Source organism: Manacus candei, unplaced genomic scaffold, assembly GCF_025592945.1.
Source record: "Manacus candei isolate 608988 ecotype Guabito, Panama unplaced genomic scaffold, ASM2559294v1 h1tg000037l, whole genome shotgun sequence".
In the NCBI taxonomy this organism is placed as follows: domain Eukaryota; kingdom Metazoa; phylum Chordata; class Aves; order Passeriformes; family Pipridae; genus Manacus; species Manacus candei.
Genome location: NW_026138085.1, coordinates 16,914,232 through 16,932,181, shown reverse-complemented (window position 1 = coordinate 16,932,181; position 17,950 = coordinate 16,914,232). Strand labels below are relative to the sequence as shown.

General features: G+C 44.7%; 2 protein-coding genes across 5 annotated transcripts in view; both read left to right on the top strand.

Annotated features, from left to right (window-relative positions):
* The window catches only part of MEIKIN (meiotic kinetochore factor), a 144,919-nt gene that overhangs the window by 85,236 nt on the left and 41,733 nt on the right, over positions 1 to 17,950 (top strand). The window lies entirely within an intron of this gene.
* The window catches only part of RAPGEF6 (Rap guanine nucleotide exchange factor 6), a 118,142-nt gene continuing 106,959 nt past the window's right edge, over positions 6,768 to 17,950 (top strand). For 2 of the 4 annotated variants that reach the window (XM_051794000.1, XM_051793999.1), the window contains exon 1: positions 6,768 to 7,366. In XM_051794000.1, the coding sequence (XP_051649960.1) occupies positions 7,298 to 7,366 (69 nt within the window). In that variant the 5' untranslated portion in view covers positions 6,768 to 7,297. The remainder of the gene's footprint in view (positions 7,367 to 17,950) is intronic. The other 2 variants (XM_051794002.1, XM_051794001.1) reach the window with 1 other exon arrangement.

Below are 17,950 nucleotides of genomic sequence, written 5' to 3'. Positions count from 1 at the left end.
TCTGGCTGGGGCTGTACCTTCAGCTCCTGCTCTGCCCAGCGAGGCCGTTCTGGACCCACCCTCATGTGCCTCCCTGCACCTGAGGAGGGACAGCCATCTCCATCATGTCTCAGCTTTCTGACACATGAAGGTAAAAGGGAGTCTGGTGATCTCTCAGCTGTCCACTGCAGGAGAGCCTTGGGTGGTGGGAAGAGGCCAGCACAGGCTTTGGAATGCTGCTGGGAATCAACATCCCCTGACACAGAATTACTGTGTGACGTTACCGAGGGCAGGGTCTCTCGAAGGAAGGGAGGAAAACCACATCGAGTGGAAGAAGAGTCATCTGCAGATCTTTTTAAAGTTAAAAATAGTCAGGATTTTGTCTGCAGAAGACAGTTTGTTCTGTTGTGCTGCTGGCATCATGTGAGCAGGCCGTGCGCTTCTGCATTTGAAGGCTCAAACTGACATGCTGAAAACAGGAACTTTCTGGATATTCCACATGCCTGAGATTTAATGGTTTCAGCGAGTTGCCTGATATCATCTCCTCCGTATGGTTGTGCTTGGGTGGGGGAACTAAACATCTCATTAGCTCTGTAGGGTCATTAAAAGCCAGAGAAGGGATCATAAGGAATAATAAGGACGTATGACATCCTGTGAAGACAGCTGATAAAAGCAGCCGCCTCTGCCACTGAGCTCTTCAAGGAGAGGGGACCCAGTTCAGCAGCGTGGAGGAGCTGAGTGCTCCCTAACTCATGTCAGCAGGAGCTCCTTATCCACTCTTCATCAGGAAAATCAGACCGACAGCATCGAAATGTGACTAAAAGCAGAGGATGATACAGGGAATTTTGGCCTACATAACTTTGCAATGAGTTCACCGAGCATTCCTGGCTCCCAGGCCTGGACTGAGGCTACTAAACTGTGCAACATTTCCCTGTAATCAAATTATAGTTTATACACACACACACAAAACACAAACACACAGACCTGTACCTTCCTACAAATGAACAAAATGTCTGCAGACAGTGGAAAGCTGCTGTGATGCTGCTGAATTGTCGCTCTGGCCTCAGCTACGATAGCAAAGCTCGTGGTTGCAAAGTACCCTGACACCAGCAGCAAGAGAACGGCAAGAACTGTGAGTGTTCCCCAGCCTTGGTCTCGATTCAGATGCTGTAATAGTTCTCGTAGGGTTTCACAAATAAGTAGCATGTATTTGATTGCATAAAGCAGCGAAATCGTGTGTCAGGCTTTTATTCCCAATTTCTTAATCTTAGATGATTGCCAGTTAAGAAAAAGTCTAGACCGTTGGCCGGTTCTTTGGCAGAGGAGAAGTTGTTTATTATTTTTCCACATGCTCGGAGAATTACTCCATTTACTTAAAAAGGGGAAGGACTAAAATCCTATTTACTCTAATCTTTATCATATTTAAACTGGCTGTTCTCTGTAGGCATGTCCCCTTCTTTTACTAGCTCAATGTTGTTGGCCAAAGTGTTGTCCCCTGACAAATGCCACAGATGCACAGAATGGTCACATTGAGTTATGCAAGTGTTTGGCTTTTTGCCTCTGAAAATAGCTGCTCAGTAGAAAAATACAAATCCCATTGCATGTTCTCTCTGGGTTATAACAGGTCACAGACACAAAATCCCTGCTGTTTGTGAAATCTTCTTGTGGCTTATAGTTGTACAACATTTAATGACCCCAAAAAATTAATGAAAGAGACATTAAATGTTTGGAATTAGATATGTTAAATTGGTAAGTGATGCCAGATTACTGGTGGGGAGTTTTCCATGGCAAGAGTGTTCTTTCTTTTTGTTATTTCTTTTTTAAGTCTTCATCTTTATCTGTGCCCAGCCCATTCTTTTCCCCACCCTCCCCTTTCTAATGGTTTTTGGCATGAGGTTTCCAGGGCAAATGAAGAAAATCTTTCAGCTGAAGCTGTAACCTGATTATAGGAAAAAAGAACACGCAAATGAGGCAGTCACCAGACTCCAGATTGCCTCCTGTCAGGGCAGGTTTTCCCCCGCCACCCCCATCTTTAATTTTTTTCAGTCTCGAGCATGGACATCTGTATACTGTTGCTGGATGACTCCAATATCTAGACAGGTCCATATGCTCTTTTGTTTTGCCAACAAAGTGCTGGGGCTGGAATCAAATATCTGTAGGTTGTGTGTAGCAAAAATAAAACAGCATCAGACAGACAAAAAAATTGATAAAAGAGCCTGTTTCAGGCAGAGCTGCTCCTTTGCAGAGTGTGTACCTGTTTGGGGCAAGAACTCGTGGCTCGGAGCAAACCAGCTGGTTTTTAGATGTTATTTTATAACAATTTTGAATGTTTTTGTCAGTTCTTATTCTGTTTCACCAGGCACTGTTGATACTGTTGTACAGTACACCGTGCCTGGGGCAGGTTGGATGCTCCAGTGGCTTGGCAGCAGTGCTTTCTCTCCTCATCCCACTCACATCCGTCAGGGTTTGGTGACTGCAGCAGGGTGGTGGCAGGCCCTGGACAGACCCTTTCAAGTCACTCAGCAATGGCAAGGGATAGGAATGTCTTCATACCTGTCTTCTCCCATCGGAACAAGGAAGAGAAATGAGGAAGATGGGAACACACATGTCAGTGTCACGGGACAGGCAGTGCTCTTCCAACACAAGCAGCTTTCACTGTCCTCACTGGCAGCTCTGGAAGGGTCCGGATCAATGCCAGTCTTTGTGTTCATAGAAACCTTAGTAAATGAACAGCAAATAACCCAATTCACTGCTTCCTTCTGCAGATTGCTCCTCACTTGGGAACTGGGATTCCAGGAGCGACCCGGTGTGTGACTGGCCGAGGGTTACCCGACACGACGGGCAGGGTGGGATGTTCCCAACACACTGTGAATCCTCAAGCACAAAATATTCATTACTGCGGAATTTGTACCAGCCCTCCATGAAACCTTTCCTGTGGACATCCCATAAACTGCCCTCAGTTGAGAGATGTGCCCTTCAGGTGGGAGCTAAGATGTAGGAAATGGTTGCTCTCTCCAGCTGAGCTATGGCTCAGGCTGCTCCAGGGAGCAGCTGGGGCTTGTCATTCCCTCTCTTTGCATGTTAATATAATCTTAAAACCTTTCAATCTTAAGGCTGACTGTATTCCTAGTCCATTCACACCAGCACTCAGCACACTAGAGACCATCAGCTGTGTGACAGGGAACCGGAAAAGCAGGGAAAGTCTCCCTTGGAGGTAAAACCTAAGTATCTCTACTTATGTAACAAAGTGCTGCATCCGCAATTTAAAAGGTGTCAGGCTCCCTGTTTGTTTCAGTCTTGTGGATAAAGGCTGGAAAGCAATTGTTTGACTGTCACAAGGAGCTTATGTGCACATGGCTTTTACCTTTCAGGAAAAACCTGTACGTGGAAGGAAAGCTGAGCTAGTCTTTAGTTGGAGAGAACAAAGATGTGGGTTTAGTTTTTAAAAATGTTATTATGATACAGCAGAGAGATAGAGATCTCACAGTTCTGATGCTTCTTTTCCACCTTTTACCTTTATCCTTTGCCCTGAAGCTCTGGGAATATGCATAGTGGGGAATTTCACCTCAGAAGGGGCAGAATTAGCAGTACAATACAAAATGACCATTTTTGGGTTTGATTTTGCAAAAATAATTTGGTATTTCACATTTAATTTCAGAAATGGAAATTTTAAGCTGCAAAATGCTGTTTTAGCCAGGAGATCAATGTTCTTATGCGGCTGCCTGAGCAGTGTTGTGCCTTTTGTAAAAACGTAACTTTCCTGCAAAAGGTGAACTTCCACAAAATTCCCAGTGATGCCTTTGCCTCCCCCATTTCACAGACTTTTACTGAACCATCATAAATATGTTCTATTCAGGAAGTTCATCATCAGAATAAGCATATATGGTAAAACTGTCTGAAGAGGTTCTTCCCCTTGGGAATCCCAGAATATTTTGTTTTCCTCTAGTCAGGCAGAGAATTAATTTGTGTATCTTCCTTGCGGTGTGTTAACCACATACTTAGCTGGTAGTTGTTGCCAATGAAATGCATGAATCTCCAAAGGGAATTTTTTTTTCCAAAGCTAAGAGACCAACAGCCTAACAGCCAGATTGGAGAACAAGAGGAAGGAAATTGCCAGGCTGTAATAAAACTCACAGGACAAGAAACACACAGAAACATAAAAATACAAGTTAAAAATATTTCAGTGCATGTTGATTATCAATCTTTCCTGGTGGGAGAGGTGAGGAAGTTGAGTTTTACCCTGAGGAATCTGGGATGGGCACACGATGGTACAAGGCGTGAGATGAAAAGGCATCTTCGGGAGTGTCAGTGAACCAGAACAGTTGAGGGAACATGCTGGGAGGGGGAGAAGTACTCCATAACTCAGCTGCTCTTCCCAAATTCACGCATGTTTGAAGCAGAAACAATCTCCTGAGACTGAAACTCATCTGTATTAATAGCAAAGCACCTTTGATTCTTTTATGTAAGCCTACAGACACTTCTGGTTTTCAATAAAAAACCTCTGTGATAAGTAACGGTGCTTTATTTGGGCACAGTGATACAATCCAGGCTAAAGGGAAGCAAATTTTCCCCTCTGCATGGACAATCACCATCCTGCCTGGCCACATCCTTCAATCCCAGCCCCAAAATTACTCACTTGTGAAAGCCTCTTAATTGTGTTTAACTACCTCGGCTTTACCACCGGGAGACCTTGGCTGTAACGCCAGTCAGCACTTGGGATCATGACACTCGTTTCCATTGTTCTCCAGATATTTGGGAAAATAAACCCGACAGCTAAAATAACCCCTGGAATAATTGCAGCTATTAGAGCCATTACCCACCCAAATTCGGGTATTTTTGGAGAGAGGAAAGTCTTGTTTCACGGGTCAGTTTTGCCAAGCAATTAAATTGGACCGGCAGCTTTGGTTCCTATGGAATAGCTCTGGCTCCCTTACTGCTCCTTGCCTGTAGGCTGGTGTACAATAAATAGGAGAATTTGTGTGCAAAAGTAAAAGGACTTTTTAGGCAATTAACTTTATTCCCATATTGTGTGTCCACCTCAGTATTATGTTCATTGCAGGAATGCTAAGCAGCTGGAATAGGTGGCAGAATGAGTTCCCTTCTAAAAACCAAGAATAGGGCTTAAATTTTTACAGATCCATGAGAACTGTGACAGCACAGAGTTCAGCAAAATCTGGGGTGTTTTTCTAGTCTTTAATAAATTTTTTTTCCAGCCATCTCCACCTGGGGAGTATTGACTAGTCTTTTACATTATCTTTAAACATAAACTGAGATGATAAAGAAAAATTACTTGATTTGCTGTTACATCTCTGGTTAAAAAAGAAAAAAAAGGAAAAAGTAAGGAAAAAAGAAAGGATCGTAATAAAGAAGGATTCATCCTTCAGTTCTTTTATTCTTGCTTTTCCTCAGTTATCCAGGAGAACTTTTTATCTCCATCTTTTCCATTTGGTTTCCTGGCAGGGGATCTCTGAAGATTCCCACACTAGTGAAAATAATATTTTATGTACTAAAGTTGAAAAAGGATAACGTGTTCTGCCAAATAACTAGTACAAACTTCTGACCTTTGGAACGATAATAGACATGGTATTTGGAAATGCTACTTTTACTACGGAAGTTCAAAATGAAGGAAAAAAAAAAGAAAGGAAAGAAAATGAGCTTTGCTAGACTTTATGGGACTGAAACCAACTCATTTTTGAGAGCATCTTATGTTCTCTCTGTCGTGGTTGCAGGGTAATGACTGTGTGATGTTAAGGGTAGTTGCTTTTAAGATCCAGGCTGTCCATCCCGCTGTTGTATCTGCAATGGTACCAGGCACAGCCCCAGCACAGTCTACAGCAGAGGAAATGTCATATTTCCTCAGCTTTTTCTTTGAAGAAAACACTAGAAATATTATAAAACAACTTGGAATGGACAATAAAGTCCTTGAGCACAACAAAGACGATTGTGCCATAAAGGGCAAGTGGTAAAGAGAATGGGAAGGGGTGGCTGGAGAAAGGGGAGAAACAAAAACACTCTTGTTTGTTAGGAAGGAAAGAGGAAAAAAAAAAAAGGACAAACACAAGTTGTGTGCCTGCATAGCTTTGATCTCCTAAATTTACAGAATTGGACTTGGGGCAGGAAGGAAATCTTCCGAGGCGTGTTTGACACACGGCGGCTTCCTGATGTCCCCGAGGGGCCGTCGGTCCTGGGAACGCGGGGCTTGGGAGAACTTTGTAAATCCCCACAGGGCTCCCGAGCTGTGCCAGCAGCTTTTTTATATTTAATATAAAGAGCTCCCAATTCGCAGGCCGGTCCTTCCACCCTCATGCCCGAGGGCTCGGTGGGCAGCGCGGGGATGGGCTCACTCCCCAAGCCAAAGGCTTGGAGCAGCTCAGGAATCACGGAGGCCAATGTCCTGCGAACAGCAGTGCGAGGAAAAGGTGGGAAGGCAGGCAAAGCACAGGGGCAGCGGTGCCATGACAGCGAAGCGAGCCCTGCCCATGGACACTGACTGGGGCAGCGCATCCCAACTGACGTGCACTACACGCAATTAATGCAGAAAATGCTTTATTGCGAGTGTAGGTGAATGCAGAAAATGCTTTATTTGGGGCGCAGAGGCGGCACAAAAGCCGTTTTCAGCAGAAACTCCAGGCCCCGCCAACCCTCACACAGCGCGGGGGCGAGGCCGCCTCAGCGCGCACGCGCCGGGCCCCTCCCGAGCCTCGCGAGCCTTCGCTCCGCGCCTCCCGCCGGCCCCGCCCCCGCCCGCCCAAGGGGGCGGAGCTCGCGCCGGCCCCGCCCGCCCCTCCGCCCCGCCCCTCGCCCCTCTCGCTGATTCTCGGGTTAAAGCGCCCGCGCTCGCGCTTTTCCGGGTCTGGGGGATGCGCGCCGGCTGAGCGGGGCGGGGGGTCCGGGCGGCACCGGCGGCTCCCCGGCGGCTCGAACGGAGGCGCGCGCTCGGCCCCCGCCCGCGGGGGCTCCTCTCCGCGGGACCCTCCGCCGCCCCGCGCCGCGGAGCTCCCCGCCCGCCCGCGCGGCTTTGTGCGGGCGCGGGAGGGCGGAGCCGCGGGGGCCGCGCGCGGGGAGTCCCGCTCGGGCCGGTAAGTTGGCGCAGGGCGCGATGGGGAGCGGCGCCGGCCCCGGGACCGCGCCGGGAGCCGCCGCCGCCCGCCCCGAGCGCCGCCAGCGCCGCTGAGCCCCGGCCGAGCCCCGAGCGCCAGCCCGGCGGCGGGCACCGCGCCCGGCCCTGCCCGGCCTCGCCGAGCCGCCCGCTCCGCTCCCCGCGCGGGGCGAGTGTCGCGGCCGGAGCGCCCCGGCGGGAGCCCCGCGGCGCGGGAGGATGAGCGCCCCGGTGGAGCCCAGGGTCAAACAGGCGCTAAGGAAGAAGCCCGCGGAGCGCACTCCCGAGGTGAGGCGGCCCCGCTCCCTCTGTTTATTTTGTCACTTTCCCCGTGTCGCAGCCGCGCTCCGCCGGCGCGGGCTCCGCGGTGCCCGGTGTGTTCGCACTCTGCCCCCGGGCTGGCACCGGAGCGCGGTGTTTGTTCGTTGCTCTGCCGAGCCCGAGCTCCGGGGAGCGGCGCGGTTCGGAACGCCCCGGGTACGGGCACGGGGCGCTCTCTGGGCTGTGCCAGGCCAGCTGGGGGAGAAGAGGAAGAACGAGAAGCAGGTCGCCGGAAAGTGAAATGATGCATATTTCAGTGATGCAAAACTTCTGGGAAAAAGTTTAGGGAGCTGAAAGGCTTTGCTTACCTGCACGGTGATGCAGATTTAAACAAAACCAAACTAATTATGCTGCGCAGACTTCATAAAGATGTTTCTGCAGTGAGTGGGAGTGTAGAAATGTGCGAGGCTGGTAAGCTACAATAAAATGCACTTTCCAATTAACTGCCTTCCCTGTCCCTTCCCCACAAGCTAGTCTGTAATCAGCCATGTATTTTTGGGAATGGTAATGCCGTGGAGCATTAACTTAATAATGAAATACGTTTGATAGCATTTGCATTTACTGAAGGGCTGATTGGAGTTTGTTTGCTTACTTACCCTTTGCCTTCCTTTAGTTGTTTCCATTGCTGTGATTTTTTTTTTAAGTGCTCAAGAATTAGTGGTATGAAGTGATACACTCTTGAGTTTGTCCCTTGGAGACTGGGAAACATCTGTTCTCCCTTGATACTTCATGGAGAGCAGAATGTCCTGCTTGGCCTTCCTTATAAGTTAAATATGAAAGGGCGACTCAGGGAGAGCTGCTCTGGAGTACGTCCTACAGGACAGAGTCCCCCATTCCCTCTCAAGTCAGCCTCGTGAGTGAAATACAGATGTTCAGTCCCAATGTTTACTCGCCTTGGGATATCCCACACATTCCTCCCTGTGTCTCTGAATTAATGATGAGGCAGACTCTCTGTTCGTTCTTTCCCCCTTATTTTTAGAACTCCCCTCTTGCTTCAGACCTTTCTTTCTCTCTCTTCAGCTGGAGTCTTCAGTTAGCAAAATTCCTTTGCCAGTGTGGTTTGCAGTGTTGGGCAACTGGGTTCATCACAGAAGTGTCATTCATGAGCTGGCATTCCCTGCTGGCTCGTCATGGCTTGGACTTTGGGGAACAGGTAATCTGGCCTGGCCCAAAACCTCTCCCCACTCACTGTACCAACATCTGTTGCTGTGTAGGGCTTGTTTGTTCTTTATTTTTAGGCATCCCCAATTTTCCACCCAGCAGCTGTCATGGAATTCTTTAGGGTTGTCCACTTATTTTGGTGAGAAATGGCTAAAACTGCTTTAAAATAATTATTTTGCTTAGCCTTGATGTTAAACTGACAGGTATCACCATGTCCAGCTGCTTGGGGTTTCGTGTGGATCCGTGTAGGTTCCCATTGAGACTGACATCAGGGTTGTGTGCAGGTTTGAATTTGCCAAGGTATCTTAATTGTAGAAAAAAAAAAAATCTAATCTTTGCTTGTCTAACTAATAGCGCTTCCAAAATGATTAAAAAAAAAAAATCTTAATTCCCTTGTTAATCTGGCCCTTTTTTGGCAGGCTTTTAGAGACACCGCACAGCGAGACTACTCGTGATTAAAGTTAAACATGTACTTAAAACTTGGCAGGATTGGGTCCTCTGTTCTTGCTGCCTGTTGCTGAGTGGATAATTACAGTCAAATCACTTCTGTTTTCTCGGGGTACTTTTGTTTGTATATGTTTAGAAGGAGAAGCTCTTCCCTGTTCGGATAGCAGGGTGTCCCTGGGGGTCCCCGGTCTGGGTCTGTGCTACCTGCTCAGGTACAAAGCACAACATCGAACCCCCTGTCGCAGTCATGCTGGCACATTCCTCCAACATCTGCAGTGTTATTTATTCATTTATTTATTTAAAATCATGCTCAGCATCCTGACTTGTCCTCTCTCTCCTGTGTAGGCTGCAGGACTCGGGGCAGGGGAGTTGAAACCTTAGCACAGCCATCGGGTCAGACCCAAATTTCGGGCATCCCTGCACAGGATGTACAATCTGGTGACTCCTGTCCTAAGTATCCACTTGTACACAGGCACAAAGTGTGGCTTCATTTCTCCCCTCCTACTCTCGGGGGAAGGTATCATCAGCTCCTCCCACATGGAATCAGCTGCTCGTGCCCTTTGGCTGCGTTTTTGTGCAGGAACCCCCAAATTCCCCAAGCTGTGAGCAGCATTTTGTGATAAACCAAAGCTGCTTGTCCACATGACTTTCAATCACTTTCAGCCCCCTTCTGCCCCCCTCTCTGCTTCTGATCCTGCAGTTTATACGAGCAGTTTACCTGGGTATTTATCACAAATTACAGGGTTGGGGCTGTGCTGATTAGTAGCATGGTCTGGTGCTTCATTCCTGTCATCTGTACAGAGTCTGGAAAAATACAGATAAACACTCCACATGCCAAAATTTGCTTACAAGTAGTAGAATTATCCATATGATTTTGATTTAAGTCTCTTTCTTGGCAAAATGTTTTAATTTCTAAGAACTACGAAACTAAGCAGGGAAGCACTCAAATATTTTTGTAATTTACTTATTTTGAAAATTACCTCAATGGCTTGCTCAAGTAAAGGTTTTTTCTGTTGATGCCGCGAATATTTTTGTTTGGAAAAAATCTCTGTTAGGGCAAGTTTTCAGTGTTGTGGTAACATTCCAATGTTTGCTAATTGTTAAAGTGTATAAGTTATGCATATTAGGCATGTACACACTTGATTTTTTTTTTTTTTGGTTGCTCAGATACTTCTTGTGTTATAATCTTTAATTTATTGGGGGGGGTATTTTGATGAACTTGTAGAGATTGTAGGAAACCTTTAATGATGTGTACATTTTTATGTAATTGTTGTGTTACTCTGTTTAGAAACTTTCTTTAGAACTACCCCAGGTTTTGATGCCTTTCCTCTGCCTTTCCTCTCCTCTAGTGCATCATTGTAGGGGGCATATTGTAAATATGTGGTGCAAGTGACTTTTCTATTGGAAAGGCTTCCAGAGTGTTTCCTGGGGGACTGATGTCCATGTATGTGGCAGATGCTGCTGTAGGATTTGAGTGAGTCCCACTTAGTCAAACGTCTGACTTGTTGGTTCCATGATGGACTGTGACCCTGGGCTGACTCTGGATATAAATCTGTCTTTCAGGTACAGCCTGAAAGTGCAGAATTTGTGAGGCTTCTCTCAGATGTTAGTTTGGATAACAGATTATCCTAACAAATCATCCTTTCTGTCTTGTCAGAGAGAGGAAATCTTGGCAGTAATTGGATACTTAATCACTTTAAAAAAAGTCATACCTATATTTAAACTGTAGGATTTCATACACTCGTTGAATATTTTAATACCTGCATTTGTCTTCCAGGGTTATGCAGATGTGTGCGTGGTGGTAAATCTGTGAGTGTTCATACATGCAGATCCTCCAGTTCTTGCAGGCTGGGAATATGGGCTTTACTGTGCAGTGTTTTGGCTGTTTCTTGTGTCACAGGTGGGGATGTTAGATTAGTAACTTGGGAATATTAGAAGAAATAGAAGAAAATAGAAATAGAACAGAAAATATAATAGAAGAAAATCTTTTGTTCAAAGCAGTAGGAGGGAAGGATGAATGCTCATGCTACCATGTGTGCATTCTCATTAAAGGTTTAATTTTTTCGAGGCCCACAATTCCTTATCAGATCTGTACAAAGGCTCTGATGTTGGTCTTTTGGGGAGTGGTTTAACGCCTGCCTCAGATAAGGGCTCAGTGGCTGATAGGGCCAAACAGCAAATGACTGTGCTCCTTTTTCTTTCCCTTCCCTTCTCCTCCCCTCCCCTCCCATGGGCATGCTCTCTTCCATTTTTAATGGATCCTTTCCCCAATTTAGTCTCTTTTAGTTCTTCATGACTTTGTTCTAGACAGTGTTTACTTTCGTGGTTCAGAAAGCTTTGCCTTTATTTGACTTCAAAGAGTTGGAGTTTATTTTTATGCTCTGAGCTCTTGTATTTTCCTAACTTTGTCTTGTTGCATTAATTCTTGATTAATGATAATTCGACTTTATTTGGCAATACTAACTACCCTCCTTCTCTTCCTGTTCCCTTTTTATTAATACAGTGGAAAGAGGAAAAACCTAATTTGCAGAATTGTGTCATAACGGAGTCTGCTGTTTGGAGTGTGTATGTGATGCTTCTTGATGGCTTAGATACAGAGAAATGGATCTGCATGGATGTAAATCATGCACAAATAGTACATTGATGGGCATTATAAAATGGCTGTAATAAATAAAATAAATTATTGCTGACAGCATAACAAAGGCAGTCTTGTACTGTAGCACAGCTGAGCCAAACAGAAGAGAACATCTGCTTCTTGTTTCCAGAAATAACTGGTATTTTGAAGTGGGTTTTTTCATCCTTTTAATAATTTTCTGAAAACTCACTAGGTGAAATGGGATTAGCTGTTGCTAAAATCCATTGTTTCTACAGTTTGCTGTGAGCTTTTAGGAGTGTTGATGTAACAAGGGTGTTGGTTTTGGATAGTCACTGAACACACTGGAATCGTAGAATCACTACAGAAGTGGAGATGCCTGCAGTTACCAGAAAGCCAAAAAGAAATTTGTGTTAAATGAAATTGCAGATGCTGGTTTGTGTTTAATACAAATACCTTACTCCTAACATGTGGGCCTCCAAAACAGGGACAGAGTAGTGATGGAAACCTGACTCCTGCCATAGTTTTCTCCTACCTAACCCCTGTCTTACAATTCCATTCCCATTTTTTGGGCAGGGATCTGTTCTTTACAGGTGACACTTTGTAAGACTTTGTCCTGCCAGTAACAGTTCTGGAGCTCCAAGTGAAGATGAGCAGCAGCCACCTGGTGTAAAATCCTTGAGACTGTTCTGTGTCTCTGCTTTGGGGCCTTTGCCAGAGAACCTCCCCAAACCTCTGTCAAAGCTGCACTGACCAGTGCTACATAACTCTGATCCCTTACCTGGCAGAGCCTGGGGTTGGTCCTGGCACGTGACTGTGCTTGGAAGAGACCTTCAAAGTGGAAATACTGGTTAACACTGGTGATAACCAAAGTGATACAAACAGTACTGACATGCCTGCAATTTACTGCTGATAAATTCCTTCCTGGGTCCTTGTGTGCCCTTCTGTACTCATAGGTCAACAGTTATTATTTGCAGTTAGGAAAACACAGAACCTTATAATATAATTATGAATAATTTATAAGCAGTTCTTTGAAGGCGACAGTTTTATTTTTGTTCAGTAAGACTGAAAAATGAAATGCACAAAAATCAATTGTTTCATTGGCAAAAATGTTGAGTAACTGCAGCTTTAGAGTGCATGCACTCCTCCATTGACACCAGGTTCCATGAGCATCTAGAAAAGACCTAGAATTGTGAGATTTTCTTAAATCTCAGTCTCTTTAAATAACATGTGTTGTAAAGCTTTTTTTATAGCCATCTAGTAAAATCAAAGTTCAAAACAGAGGTACTTGAGGAGTGGCACATTGAATATTGTATTGGTGGCTGACAACTCTTAAGATTGAGTCTTATTCACAAGCAGAATATAGTTCTTTTGTTAATGAAGCAGGTCCTGAAATTCTTATTACTTTTAATGAAACAGTAATAAACCTTCTCTCTTCCTTCTGTGCTTCCCTGCCACATAGCTTTCAGCTGAAGGTAAAACAAAGCCACATTTTTTTTTCCCAGCTGCTCATTAAATTAATGTATTTAAGCTCATGATAAATACAGTGTTGACAATCCTGGAGGATTGTCCGACAAGCCTCGGAGCTTTGGGAAAACTGCGTCTCTCAAGCTGCCAGCTTGATGAGTTAGGAAGTTTTCAGTGCTTTGGATTTTCCTCTATTTTGTCTTTTGCTTTGGGTGGGTAGTTGTGTCTTATTATTCTATTTCTTAATACAGTGTAGTATCATGAGTCTTCATCTCAATTAGATGTGTGGTTTTCCTGTAATAAAAAAAGCCAAGCGTGCAAACTCTTGTATTACCTCAGCAAATGCTGCTTGATAATCCAAGTTCATAAACTTTGTGTTTGCACCTTGTTTTTGGAGGTGATGGAGGATGATGTTCTTGGGCAGACACGTGTCAGTCTTTCATTGCCAGAGCTCAAACAGGCACCAATTGGTTCATGTTGGCAGCAGTCAGTCACTCTTCCTAAACATCCCTGGGAACCCAGTGCAGGTAAAATGTGACCGTCCTCCTCCCTGAGATCGGGCAGGGTCAAATCTCTCTTCTGCATAATTGAAATTAACCTCCATTTGCGTAATTAATCTGTGGCTGATCATAGGATTGGCTTTGAATTCACAAAATCTTACTTAAAATCGGGGCTGTTTGGTTATCCCGTGTTTTCACTGCCGTGTGGACACAGCTCCACGCTCATGACGTGCAGTCGAATTCTGGGCCAGAAGTACTCAACAACCTGGCACATGTCAGTATACAAATAACTCAGATTATCACTGCTTAGAACCTTAAGAACAACACACTTTCTGAAGCTGAAATCAGCCCTAAATTAGTTGGATGTAGAAAAATAAAATCCATCTGTTGTTTCAAATGAACCAAAATACAATATTGGAGTGTTTGTCAGTTTTTAACAAATGTTAATATATGTAAATATTCAGCTCTAAGGGCTTCAGTGTCTGTCTTAGGAAGGGGTTTTTGTTTGGTTTTGAACATCTTTTTGCGTTTGTTGTTGTTGTGCTTTCAGCAGCAAGCTTGAAGGTGTTGCTCATATTAGTCTTTGGATTATTTATATCTCAGAGATACAAATAACATTATGTCGAGCCTTGGACAAGGTACCATCTTCACAGAGAAGGGCTCTGGTTTGGCTGTTCTGCAGCTGTTGTCTGGCTGAAATACCTTCAAGGAAACTTTGCTGGTGGTTCTCAGAAATAAGTGTTTTTTCCAGCTTTCTTAACAGTTAGAGCCTGTTGACTTCAGTCAAATATAGATTCATGGTTCAAACGAAATAAATCAGGTTTCAGGGCACTGTTTTAGCTTCGAGTACATTTCCTGGCTTTTTTTTTTTGAAGTGACATTGACAAATAGATTTTTCTTAAATTTAGAGTCTGTCTAAGAAAGTTTCCTTGTTCAAAAAATGTAATATTAAAAAAAGTGGAGAAAGTAGCATGAATTTTTGGGATGGGTGAGTTTTTTTGGGTTTTAGAGTCTGTGTCCTTATTAACCATACTGTGGGTAAGAATGTTGAAGACTGTCCTGGAAGGGAAAATCTGGGCAAGAATGAAAGGAGTAAAACTAACTCTGATGGAAACAGAGAAACAGTGTGATGTTTGTTGCTCTGAAGAAGGTGTATGAATTCTCCTGATTAATTATTTTTGCAAGAACATTATGAACCAAAGCTGTTTAAAAAGGAAAAAAAAAAGAGTGTCTGGCACTAATGTCATTATGGTGTAAAGTCATGGGCATTACTCCTGGAAATGTCCAGGTGGTTGCCTTGGCGTGGTGGTGTTAAAACTGGTTGGGGTGTGAAATATCTCCTTTAAATATGGGTCTGTGAAGGGTCCTCGGGACTGCATTGCTGCTGCTTTCTGTGATGTGGACAGACCTGGGTTTTTGTGACAGACCTTTTTGTTTTCAGTGGCCTCTTGGACCTGCTCCTCCAAACCACATGGATGTATTAAAGAGAAGATGAAATTACAGTGCACTAATAACCACGGGGACAATGGCTCCTGTGTACTGGCATTGTTTGCACAGAGTTCAGGGTTTGTGTGGAGTGAGTCACTGAGTTACACATGAGAAGGTGAAAAGCTGTTCCACCATCCTGGTTTGTCTCCTGGATGTCATTTCCAATTCTGATTCATTAAAGTGGAGCAGTGAGTAGGAATGTTGTTCTGTTAAGGGGTGCAAGTGAGTGGATACCTTCAGACACTGGCTCAGCCTTCTGAAACGTGTGGCACACCTGTCTCCCAGTTCTAGTCCAGCTTACCTGAGGAGAAGAGTGCAGTTGGGTCTAACTGAGACAGAGCTACAAGTCTGAGTCTCAGGGAGCTTGAGATATCATATTAGAGTCAGAAAATATCCTGAGTTGGAAGGGACCCACATTGAGTCCAACTCCTGGCCCTGCATGGGACCACCCCAGGAATTAATGGAACTGATGAGCACAGCTGTGTGCTGCCTGGTCTGGTGGCTCCCAGCATTTCTTCTGTCTAAATCTCGGTGGAATTGTTGTATCTGAACATCCTAATTAAGTGTAATGAATGTGCAGTATCTCTCTCGTGTGTAGTTACACAAAAAAAGTCAGAGGCTGTTGCCTCATCTAACTTGCCTCTGCTGGTTGGGGTCCACTGAAGGAAGTAGGGCCACAGCAAAAGTAACAGAACATTTTGGCTTTGTAATGATTTGTGTGTCAGTGCTGCTTGCTTTCTGTGACTGGTTTGTGCCTGTGCACGTGTGGGTGTCTACTGCACACCTTTTGTGTATGGCTTTTAGGTGTCTTTTCTCAAAGATATGCTAACAATAAGGATTTTAAAGGAAATTATATGCTAAGGCACTCTTACATGTATGAATCTTATGTGGGAGGAAAGAAGAAGGTGGTGGTTCTGCTGCAGAGCTCACTAGATCAGAGGGTGCTTGCAGGAATTGTGCTCCTGTATCTGAGGGAGGAACTTTCCATGGTCAGTCATGTCAGGGAGCAGTGTCTTCCCTCTGGAAGAGCTGTCCTCAGCCTAAAAGGAATGCTCTTGAGTAATTTCATACCATCACAGATTCATTAGGTAGGAAAAGACCTCTAAGATCATCAAGTTTAACTGTCAACCCAGCACCACCACCATGTTCCCCATTAAACCATGTCCTCAGGTACCATATCCGCACTTTTTTTGAACACTTCAAGGAAGGAATGGTGACTCCTCCACTGCCCTGAGCAGTCTGTTCCAATGCTTGACAACCCCTTCCATGAAAAAAATTTTCCTAATGTCCAACCTTAACTTCCCCTGGAGCAGCTTGAGGTCATTTTCTGTCATCCTGTCACTTGTTACCTGTGAGAAGAATTTTGTGTTGTGCTTTAATGTGTCCAGAGTTTGGTATGTGTAGGAACAGCTTTGTCTGAACTCCCTGTTACCTGGTGTGGTTTGATCTCCTTTTACTGCTTTTTTGTTTTCCCTTTTAAGCTTTTCCTGCTGTTACAATCCCAATCCAGAGGGATACTCTGGCTCGGATTTCAGTAGCATTGTGCCTCTTGCTTCAGTGCTAGTTGTTGGTTAAAGGAATGTGAGAATCTGGTGTGACTGTGGGTAAGAATATTTAACCAAACATCTCCAGAATACATCGAGTGTTCTGAATCTTCCCGTGAAATTATTCTTGGAACACAAGGTCTTCTCCAAGTCTCTCACCCTCCCCTCCCCTTCATCTTGTTCAGGAGGTGTCTGATGCTGATGTGTATCTGCCTTGAGATGCTCGGTGTGCAGCCCTGTCTCTGTACCTCAAGCTTTCAGAGGTCTCTCAGGATGTCCTAGGAGGGCTTGCACATCCTTCCTATTCTTTTTGTTTATATTTTGTTCCAAGAAGCTCTTCAGAAGATTCACTCAGTGCTTCTGGGGGTTTCTGGCTTGACCATACAGTTATCAATGAGGCTTTTGTGTCTGAGAGGTGACTGTAAAGCAAACTCCCTGTTTCCACTGGGTGGTTCAAAGCATACTAGAAGCTTACACAGATAGTATTTACAGATATTTTTCAAGCTGTTGGCCACAGTAATTGTCACTAAAAACCAGAGATCACAGCAGCTCGTTTCATGATAATCTTCACACTAAATGCAGGATTTAGGGCTCAACAGATGTGACTGTGCAGACTAGGTCATACATTGGTATTGATCAGATGTTTTGAGGCTTAGTTCTCCCAGCTATGATGATAGGTAAATTTAGCTTATAGGAGGTTGAAAAACGATTCCAGTTCCTGACCTCTGCTGTCACAGAACACTCAGTGCTGTGGAGATCTGCAGGTCCAGTGAGCAGGGGGTGCCTGCAGTGCCTCCTGTCACACCCCAGCCTGCTGGGGGGAGCTGGTGACCAGCTCATCTCCTACCTATAACTTCCCAAGATCAAGCTTAGTTTGGTTCTTTTCAGAAGGTAATAAGACTTGTGCTGCATACAAACCTTGCAGGAGGAGCAGATGGACTTAGAGCATATCACTGTTCCCAGTGATCTTCCAAGGGGTGTGTGAAATGTTGTTGCTCCAAGATTACTTTTCCTCTCCTTGCTTCTACTGTTCCTGAAAAACTGTTTTTTTCATTTTAATGACAGCTGTGACAGCCCTGAGAGTAAAACCAGAAATTATGGTGAAATCCTGGCCTGGAATTCTTTATTGGAACTTACTTCCTTTAGTACATACTTTTCCCCATGCAGTGGGGTCATGCACTTAGTTTCATCTGTGGAGTGATAATTTAACTAAGAGTTTTTCACTGGTGAATTAAAATTTAAATATTTAATGTAATATTTTTCTACAAAGCTATTTCTTATTGTAGTATCTGAATTGAAACATTTCATTTCATGGACTGGTTAAGCAGTAACCAGGTGCTTAAATTGAGCT